The 10855-nt window shown below is 40.3% G+C and overlaps 1 protein-coding gene across 1 annotated transcript in view; it reads right to left on the bottom strand.

Moving 5' to 3' along the window:
* Positions 1-10440, bottom strand: part of APBB2 (amyloid beta precursor protein binding family B member 2) — a 97390-nt gene extending 86950 nt beyond the window's left edge. The window contains exons 1-2 of the mRNA XM_019472295.1: positions 10360-10440; positions 357-425 (exon numbers count right to left, since the gene is read on the bottom strand). Of these exons, the coding sequence (XP_019327840.1) occupies positions 357-375 (19 nt within the window). The 5' untranslated portion in view covers positions 376-425; positions 10360-10440. The remainder of the gene's footprint in view (positions 1-356; positions 426-10359) is intronic.
* Positions 10441-10855: the final 415 nt, after the last annotated feature.

Below are 10855 nucleotides of genomic sequence, written 5' to 3'. Positions count from 1 at the left end.
ATACAAACAGCATTATTACTTGTAAAGCTTTTATTGATGTTTTTCAATCTTGTCATAAACCTTACAGAGCTAGAAGGAGAGAGAAAATGCCATTGCAAACAGAAAACAGTGCACGACCAATTTGTCTTTACCTCCAATAAGGCTTTTTTTGCATTGTATTGTCTATAGGAATAGTTTTTAAAAAAGGTGAAGAGAGAGTTTATTCAAAAAGGCACTGTTAAAAAGAAAAGAAAGTGCTTGCTCTTTTTCATGTATAAGTGCAAAATGAAAGCAAAATATGCGTCTGGGAAGAAGAAGGAAAAGAAGCGAAAAGTTTCACATATTTGCATAGCAGAATCTTTTAAAGGGCATCTGACCTGGAAGTACTTCTGACATGGCTCACGGGGCGTCAGCAATGCATCAGGAAATAGATTATAATTTGAAATCTGAAAAGAGGGATCATTTAAGAATTAAAACCAAAGGAAAACACAAAATAAAAAAATACCACATTTCAGAAGCTCCTGAGAGACGTTAAGCATTCTAAACAAACCCTGGAACGTAACAGTGAGGATCTTTTGAGCTTTCAATGATATTTGACAGTCATTAAAGTATGGGAGAGGCTAGTCTACAGCAATGAGAACAAGTAATTAAAAATAACTATGACATTTTTCTTAACGTACGCTTTACTAAGAGCACAAGTTCAACAATATTCTCCAGTTTCAATCAACATACCTCATGACATTAGAAAATCTGGGGTTTTCCCCAATTGCCAAACTACAGCTTACTCAGGAAACTACAGCAGTGTTCGAAAAAATAGACACAGCAGTAAGGCACGTTCACATGAGAATTTGCAGAATGAGATCCAGCATATGAAACTAAGAAGCATAGTCTGCAGGGTTGATCCCACAGGAGGGAATCATAAAAACCAAGCTAGGCAGCAAGCTTCTGTATGGGACCCTTTCCTGGCCATCTTCTCGTAAGTAAACCATTTTGCCTTAAAGTCTCTGGTTTGGATGTGAATGGCACGTACACTGGGAGCCAAGGTATTTCTATGCACTTATGACTATTTCTGCCCTTGTGTCTAGGAAACATAGGAAAGAAAGAATACAAACCTTTTCACACAGCAGATTTCCTTTCTGCAAGGGTATCTGTTGAGTACAAAATGTTTCATGATAAACTCACACCATGGGGCTACAGCCGCAGGTCCTGTGCATTTTGGCTCTAGTTAGTTTGGCTCTGCCTTAGCAGGTGAAGAGAACGCCTCTGTTACACAACGATTGCAACTCAAGACTAGCTAACTCCCTCTGCTTCAAAGGGCGAATCCCAATGTTAAAACATTAATTCTTAATTAAGTATCCTAACACACTGTCTTCTCACATCTGCATTCTTCAACTAGGACCAGCTAAATAGTAATAGTTAAACAGATGTCAGCCGAAAGCATCCTAATGAAGTCTAGATTTACATTAAAGTAGCTGAAATGAGAATCGGGACTAGGTGGTTTCCTCACATCAAGTGTCATCACGCTCCTTTTTGCCTACGTATCTACACAAATGCCAGGGGATGTTAAACACCTTCAGAGGGGAAAAGGAAGGGGGACAAACACTTGAATGAAGTGCTGTGGTAGATAAGAGCAGCCAATGATCTTCCTACAGCCAGTGGTTTTCTTCTCACTGCTCCCTCCAGCAATGACATCTCTGCTGGACTGAGCTTGGAAGCTGGAGAGAGAAAGCTCAGCAAAACCAGGAAAACAAATTCTGATGGCGGGCAGAGCAGTTTTGGGAACACAAGAGCAGGAAAGGAGCGGGATTGCAAACAGCTTGTATGTGCGCTCTCAAACCTGTCTGCAGACTCCTCCACACAAATCTCAGAGATGCTGAGGATGGGAAGGACCTCTCAAGATCTTCTAGTTCAACCCCCCTGCCCAAGCAGGGAATCACTGCTGTCTTCTCCATGCCACCCCAGCTCTGTCCTTACATCACAACAAAATCACCTCTTCAACCTGCTTGCTAAATGCAGCTTCTCCCATTTCCAGCTCTTTCTGCTTCACCTAGTCCTACTGAAATCACCATCCGGTAACCAGCTTTCTGTCCTGGCTCCTCCTTCCCGAAGAGGCACCCTGCCAGCCCCTGCTGCCACAATAATTACATTTTTCCTTTTAGAGCTAAACATGATGCCAACCGACTGCAACAGCCTAGCAGCAGTGCTGCCTCCGTTCTAGTGATGCTCTTATTAATGGAAATCCATAATGCTGATCTGTCTTTAAATAATGTTATTAAGGAAAAAACAACTTCAGATCCTGCAATGCCTTCTGGCACTCAAGTGGTATGCCTTCCCATTTGCCATTTTTTCCCCTCCCCCTTCCCACACAGCCAGTCAAATTCCTCATTCAGCAAAAATTTGGGAACAAGATGCCTCTCGGAATCAGATTTTAACAGCTACAAAGAAAAAAGAAAAAAAAATTAAAAAACCAGGCTAAATCCATTGCTCCTTTACTTACAATTTTATTAAGATAGATACATCTAGATAATCAGTGTATATTTGACTATCTGATTGAAATTCTATGTTGCAGACAACCTGGGTCATCTCTTGCTACTAGAGTATTCTTAAATCAAGTGATCACTTGGAGAAACAAAGAGCAATTCTTTCATTTACATAAGGCATACCATGACATGCAATCATGACTAATCCTGCATTTAGTAAGGGAAAAAACAAGATGGCATACTACATCTTTTCCAAATTCAATTTTTCCCCGTTTAATTAGATTTTCCCCCCTGTGCAGAATGGAACAGTCTGGCAGGCAAAAACAGTGTTGTCAAGCCAAGAAGATGGAGCATGTTTTATCTATCGGCTACTTGCAAGCACAGATAAGACCTGTCATCGGATCTATACATTCACAGTGACATTTTCTAAGTAAACCTCAGGCATTTTTTCTAATCCTGTTGTGTAAATTAAACTCCTCAGCCTTAACTTTTTTTTTTAATCTATGTATAAATTATTCAATCTCTACAATAAAGATCACACCTCAGACTTATTTGTTAATTACGAACAACTCTACTTCAAATGCATGTGCTAATATAGGGCAAGCATAAACTTCGTTTTCTGTTACACAGAGACACAAACTCAGAAATTATAACTTAAATTGCTGCAACTGAGATGACTAATAAAGCAAGGAGGACTTGGTCTTCCATATCCTGCAACTTCAATCTCAAGTGCCATCCAGAAATAACTCTTACCAAGTCTGACGGTAAACAACATGTAATCAAACCTGATCAGAATTACCAAAACCAAAGCATGACGCCGTATGAAAAAGAAAGCTAGGATAAGTTGTCTCAGGGAAAAAAAGGCAACCAAAATGCCTTGTAGGACAGGCAGCCTACCCATATGCTTAATGGAGTAATAGAAGGGAATCGATGGCCATGGATTTGGCACATAAAATGACTCAGACTGACTAGACTGAGTTCAGACCAGGGATTTTTCAGCCCCACATAAATTTAACTTAGATCATTCAACTGCTCCTAAATCAGGAAGCAGAACCATTCAAAAGATGATCGATCCCTGAACAGGGTTAAAGAAACCCACAGGGTCCAGCACCAGCTTTCGAGCTGTTTGTAATGGCACTAGCCCAATACCAAGCTCTTCGATCAGGAGACACAGGCAGCGAAAGTAGGAAAGAGATTAAGCATAGGTCACAGCATTATTAACAGAAGGAGCAAAAATGTTAACTGAGCCCCTGTCAGATGCAATGGATGAGTTAAGTTCTAGCACAGATGCTGTGCTGGACAGGAGGGAAGGGGGGGAAAAAAAAAAAAAAAGGTGCTGGAGAGGGGGGAAGGGGGGGAAAAAAAAAAAAAAAGGTTATCATTAACCACCTCCCACACATCTGGTCTGTGAACCTCCTATTTGCAGCTTGCAAACACTTGACTGTTCCCGCAAAGCCTAGAAACAGCGCTGCATACTCCTGAGCACAATCTGCTTCCTCGAGAACAACTAACTGCATGCACATAAATACAGACATTTCAGCTTCTCTTTTTAAACTAATATAGTTTAACAATTAAAATTCTGATGGCCTGGCATCATGATTTCACCCGCTAAAACTGCATTTGCCCTCTGAATTACATATAATAAAATTATGGCTAGTTACATATTAAGCTTTTATCAAGGTTATCCAGAAATGTTTTTACCCTCAAATTACCCAGACTGGTAGCAATAGTTTTGGGCCACCTATTATCAATCACTGCCTCATAGCTGAGATCTTAAAATGCATTTGAAAGAGCATGGTACACCAAAATTGTTTTCTTGTTACTATAAGGTTGTACTTGGTGTCAAACAACTCTGGAGATGAAAATCTGAAAATTAAATAAATGGGAAATAATCTTCCAGTAGACTCTACAACTCTGTATGAAAAAAAAGGAAGAATAAAAATATGTGTATATCAAAAGTATCTATATAAAGAATAAAAACCTCTAATTTCATTAATTCGTAAGTGTTTGCAAATAATTTCAAATTGCTAACAGTAAGTTGAGACCTGTGAGCAAAAATAAAGAAGTCCAAGTCTTAGTAGCAGAACAGAGCATTAGACTGATTGCCAGGTTTTGCAAAACGAGACTATCAGGGCTCTCAAGGAGAGGAAATTAAGATTTTGCACATTGACAAGATTGGTTCTGTTCCACATACATTGAAAACGTGCTGTATCTCACCTAGGTAAGGCTATTATATGTGCACTTTTAACTACATCTGCTAAAACTGTCAAAGTTGGACTCACATGTCCTACCCACATATCCCTTGCTCCCAGTAATGGAATAGGATGTATTTCAGAGCACAGGATGCATCAAACCAGAAAAGGTCTCCACATTTCTAGTCTGTTTTTCCATTAAAAGCTGAACTAAAATAAGGCTCGTTACGCAAAGCTACATCTCAGCAAGGCTGAAAGTTGCCAAAGCTACATATTGTCTTCAACCAAACTGTAATGGGACAAATCAGAAATACTTCAAAACATCAAACAGTTTACAAACCAACTGCTGCAGTACTGCTTAAGCTGACAGAACGCCGAGAGTTGACTAAAATGGCCATACCCTACAGTAACTCTCCCAATGTAATTATGGTACTAGAATATAGGAATAACTTCAATCTTGGCCTGCTGTAGCCAGTAAAGCTCCTTGAGAATGCTGTTGTACTAACACTGAGAAACTTCTAACCATAGTGCTCTTATACAAAACAAAACACATGCTCATAAATAAAATCAAAGTATCATATTTGCTTTATGGTCCTCATAAACTAAACAGATCTACCCATAATAAAGTGAAAAGAGAACCTAACAAAAAAGCAACTGCACTTACTGGCATTTATATTACACTGAAGTGTGGCTAAAAGTGGGCTCAGTTTCAACAAGAAGCAAACTTGGCTGTAGAAGACATTGAACAAGTGGAAAAGAACAAGCTAGTAGTATTACTGGCCTGAATTTCCACAAGGAATCTTGAGTTCTTGACAAAATCCTCTACTCCTTTTTCTTGTCTACAAACTCATAGAGTTTCACAAGGCACTTTAACACCAAAGGAACTGGGGTTCCTGTGAAAGGGGACAAACACGTGACGCAAATCCAGTACCGTGGTGGTTCTCCATTAACATGCACAACCCCAAGCGGAGTTACCAGGAAACCTTCAGCTTCAGAGCACTCTACCTCTGGTTTCACCATGAAAAAGAAATGGACCTGTCAGGGTCCTGGGGTAGGGATACTATTTAACTATGCTAAGAAATAAAACCAGAAATGATGATACACATTCTTAAAGAAAGCTTTTTATCTGCAGGCTCTGAGTCAGCTCCTATCTGTGGAAACCAGCACATGTCTTGGGGCTTCACCAGGATCATCCAAAAGGCCTCAGTGAAGTTGTTGTGCAAGTCTCCACATAGCTTCCTAGGAAAGGTAGAAAGCTAAACAAGAGAGGCTTTAATGGGGAGAGCAACGTATGTGTCATTGGGTGCTTTTGTAAATTTTACTCCATGAATCGTCTGTATTCCCGCCTTTTCCTCAGCTAAGCAATGATTACATGGAGCTTTTCAGCAACTTTACAGAAAACTGTCGCCCTGAGCATGACCTGAGCAGTGCTAAAGCTTGAGTCTCGTTTACACCAAGATATCTTTCTCTGGAAAGAAAAGGTCAGGAGATACAGGGCAGGATTTTGCAGATGTAGAATTTCACTGGAATGCTTCTACCAAGAGTTGCACAGTGGATACACCCCTCCTTGGGGGTCAGGGTGCCTCTTTGGGTGAGTTTTCTGTTACTCTGGAAGCGGCTCCAAGCCAAGCCCACAGAGCCACTCCACGGTACGTTTTCACACCAACTCACCTTGGGCTAACGATTGCAATGTAATTACTGCCACTGGCTGCAAGACTGGAAGTTTGGGGGTTTTTCTGGGGTTTGCTGTTATTTATAATGTCACCATTCTCGCATTTGTTTCCTTATTTCACTGCAACAAAGCCAAGACTTTCCAGCAGTTACACTAAGGAACAGCCCCCTTTGCAAGACCAGCAGCGGGGGACTGCCCCAGTGCAAAGAAGGTCACAGCTGGGCACTCCTTGGGAAGCTGAAGAGACAAAGGCAGAGCAGGAATTTGAGCATTCCTGGAGGGAAAATCAAACCCCAAGTTTATAAAATCAACCCTGCTCTCTCTACCCTCAAGTATACTAAATTATTTAGAAGAGCAGCTCTAGCATGGGAGACGATCAGGAAGAACCGAGACTCAAAGCCCTCCCCCTCCACAATCCAGGGGAGTGCCTTCCCACAAGGGATATTTCCTTTCATCCTCATCCTTGATTTATGAACATTTCATCAAAATGGTATTTCCCAAAAAAAGTTTGCTGGGAGGGGGGGGGAAATCACCCTCTATCAGAAGTTTCTGAAACTCCAGTCAGCTCTAATAATTATATTGGCAGAATTATATCAATAAATCATTCCATATGAACCTAGTCTGAGTCATTTTTAAATAAGAGATGATAATAGTTCAAAAAGAAATGAAAGTCCACCTCTGTCTGCCACAAATCAAGAGAGTGACTTAAGGGTGGGAGATTGTCACCGTCTTCTGTGGGCAGCGAGGGCTGGTCACGGAGCTCCAGGTGCAAGCGGGTCCCCTCCTCCCGGTGAATGCTGACGTGCCTCCGCCCTGGTGCACTCCAAAGGTCAACAAGTGCCTAAAAATACCACCCACAAATTCCTGCATTTTCTCACTTCCGGTGTCTTCTGAAAAAGAGGGAGCTTTTTTTTCTTTTAAAAGCACTCTCACAAAACTGTGCATTTTATTATTATTATTGTTTAAACCCTTCCTGAGCATTTAATGCCAGCAGAATGGCACTGGAATCAATTTCATTTTCTCCAAAACACTTTGCTCAGATTTCAGTATTGTGCAAAACTCTACAACTAACTAAAATAAATGAGTTATTGTGCTGGGGACAGGATATGCATGGACAACCCGTTAGAAAGTTTTTTCCAGACATACAAAACCCTTTTATTCTGTGCACAGAACAAAAATTTTTTAGCCACAGTATGAAAGGAAATTTAAGACTACCTAACAACACAAACAGTACCATGTCTTCAAGAGAGCTGCTGCAGCCAATGCAGAAAAGTGGGTTTTATGAGTAAATATTAGAAAAATATAAATATAAAGGAAGCTCAGGAGAAATTCATCAAAGAAGTCTGTTTACAAAACCTAGCTTCTCAGTAGCTGGAGACTGTACATCCTTAGTCCGAATTTTCACAAGCACAGAAAAGAAAAAATAAAAACCAACAAAACAGCACACAAGGGAGTGTTAAGTCAGGACAAGCAGTGCTAGACAGAGCCAAGGATACACCCAAGACTGCTTTGCTTATTGTCAGTAATCAAGGGAGATCACTGCTCTTTAATTACACTTTTTAAAAGTCTAAACTAGCACGCACCTGTTAAATTCGCAGCTTTCAATTTTAAACACCTTGCTGTTTCTTATATCTTCAGCACCTGTATTTGAAATATATTTCCTAGCAGTGGGCTTCAAATAAGCTGTTCTATACTTAAATTGTTATGTGTTTCCTTGAATATAAAACCTTTTGCTATTCTCCTAAGACTACACAGTATTATATTCATTAAATTTATGAAATCATTCAACAAAACAGCCAATGTCATAAATGGATGAAACATTATCTCACCACCAAAGAAGCAATACAACTGCCATACTCCACACAGACCTAATTCTTCCCCTCACAGACTTTATTTAGGTATATACGTATGTACAGACAGAAGATAAAAGTCAGGGACTAAGGCTTAAGGCTGCACCAAGTCCTTTATGGTACAACATTAAGATTGCAACATCTGTGAATGTGAAATACAATAGCTGAGATGAGGCAATTACTCATTATTTATGCAAAAAAAACCCAAAAGCAAAGTGATGGATTTTACTAGCACTTTCATTGAGATCTAATCTGCTATCAGAGATTTCATTATGATCCGCATTTCCCAAAGACTGGGCAATTTCAATGCCATTATTGTTGGACACCCAAAGCACTTATTATGTTAGGCACCAGGAAGTTGCACAAATCATACAGTAACAAAACCAAAAACTAAAGCAAGTTTCCTGGCTTAGAAATCCTGACAGGTTAAGGAAAGGGAAAACTTGGCTAAACAAAAGCATAAAGCAATCACGAAGCAGATATTTTGATATCTCAGTCCTCAAACAGAGGGAGCTCTGGTGCCAATTGATTCTGACGCAAGTTTCTGCCCAGGCAGATGATGGAAACGCCAGCATTTCCCCAAGCAAACAATTCCAGTTCTTCACTGTCTGCAACTGCTCAACTAGGCAACAGGAAAAACGTTCTAGGCTCTTCTGGTAAGAATTTAATGCCCTTTACTTGTTCTCGCTAAGTAGCAATGGGAAAGACTTGGTTACGTACATCTACACAAGATCATTTTAAAGCTCTGAGCTTCAAGCCTAGGCATGAGACATGGATATCATGCCCTGCAGTACGCCGAGAGGCCAGGTTTGAAGGCTAGTGTCTAGATTTATTGTCAAGTGATTCAAACAGATTGGTCCAATTCTGTACTCCAGCACTTGACCACCAGAGACCTGTCAAAACTGTAACCACCATTTATTTCCCCCGCTTCTAGTATAGACAATATCCCAACATTAATACCCAAGACAAACTCTTTGGAAAAGTAGTATCTAAATTGGCTCTAATGCACCATTTTAACACACATCTTCATGACATCTATGACCAGTCTGCAGCAGAGAGTAAACATGCTTTACTACTTCCTAGGATTTAGCGTTGGGGTTAGGGAAAATCCCACAAAGTCAAGTTCTGAATACAGGACCTCACCGTGTAGTTCCTCATATCTGATGGCAAAGCCACCCTAGAATTCCCTGTCCTGCCACAGCTGTGAGCTCTCACTGCAGTTTACTACTTGCATCAGCCAACGCAAGTATGTGTGGAGCTGGATGCCTGAAGTGATCGAGGCTTTTAAAGAAGTCTTTAAAGGAACAGAAAGAGCGGTACAAAAGTGAGAGCTTCTTAAGCTGGCTTTGATGCCAAGAAAAGCCACATGGGATCATGTTCCTCTGCTACAGCAGAAAGAAGAGTGAATACAAAAGTTAACCTACCACAGCTTCACCTCAGCAGCCTGAGGGATCAACAGGAAGTGCATGAGGACCGACAGCAGCCCTCTGGAGTCGGGGCGCTACCCCACACAGCTCTCCAGGGAAGGTCACGTCAGCTCATTTCACACAGCCTGCACTGTGGTGGCTGCCATCTGCACTAGCATGAGAGATGTCTGCTTACTCAATGGAAGGTGCAGGTGATAAATTTTAGGAGTTGCCTTTGCACTTTTACAGAAGACAACCATCAATAAAAGATAATGTAATATAATCCAATAGGATACAACTCAGAGGAAAAAATGACGTGAATAGTATTGAACTCAAGCATATAAATAATCTTAACTGGAGGCATTAGTTGCAGTTGTAAGCAATTAAAGCTATAGTGCACAGTAACATTTTAGGATAAGCTCAAGTAGTTTGTTAATTTGAAGGTATCTGGTACTAAAAACTTGGGATGGGAGTGAAGAGGAATAGCAGCTAAACTTCTGAACCCTATAATAAATGAAGTTGGAGATCCTGAACACAAAACACAGCACACTGCAGTAGACTTGGTCAAGTCACACCACAAGCTGCTTTTAGCTACTTTTAAAAATTCTAGAAAACACTTTTGCAGTTTAAATATACTTACCATTTGGGTACACACACAGGAGAGCTGGCATTGATTAGAATATGTCATCATCCTTTATAAATACTATTTCAAAATTTATAAACTTAGCAGCCTTCAAAGGTAATAAAGTGACAAATAAATTAGACCAATTGCATACATACATGAGCTGCTTGGCCGATAGTGAGCCCCTGGGTACCGCCTGCCCATAGTGCCAGTCAGCACATTACCGCACGCTGTCAGCTGCTTTCAAAGTACAGATCGAAACGCTTAGCTGAGGGAGAAGAAAAAAAAAAAGTGAAGATTTAGTACAACAGCTGTATCTTTTTCATTAAAATGCTAATGACCCTTACAAATTTCAGGATAACTACATCTATAAATTATTCATAGTCATGTTGTCAGAGGAGATGAACTGTTGTGCTATACATGCAGCACGAATTTATTATTAGTGGTTGGCCTCCATTAATAAGCTCACATAAATTTTAAGGCACAAAGTCATCTCAGGTCATACAGTGGCTTCTTTTGGCCCATGATACAGACTGAACAACAAACACTGCAAGAAAGAGTTTGCTTCTGACTTTAAATACAGTTAGCCAGTAGGTGAGATTTAATAACAATGTCATCTTAAATTCTGTGAAGCAATCCTTAAGCAACAAGTTT

This window comes from Aptenodytes forsteri, unplaced genomic scaffold, assembly GCF_000699145.1.
Source record: "Aptenodytes forsteri isolate BGI_AS27 unplaced genomic scaffold, ASM69914v1 Scaffold35, whole genome shotgun sequence".
NCBI classification, from domain to species: domain Eukaryota; kingdom Metazoa; phylum Chordata; class Aves; order Sphenisciformes; family Spheniscidae; genus Aptenodytes; species Aptenodytes forsteri.
This window is presented reverse-complemented; position numbering and strand designations above follow the sequence as displayed.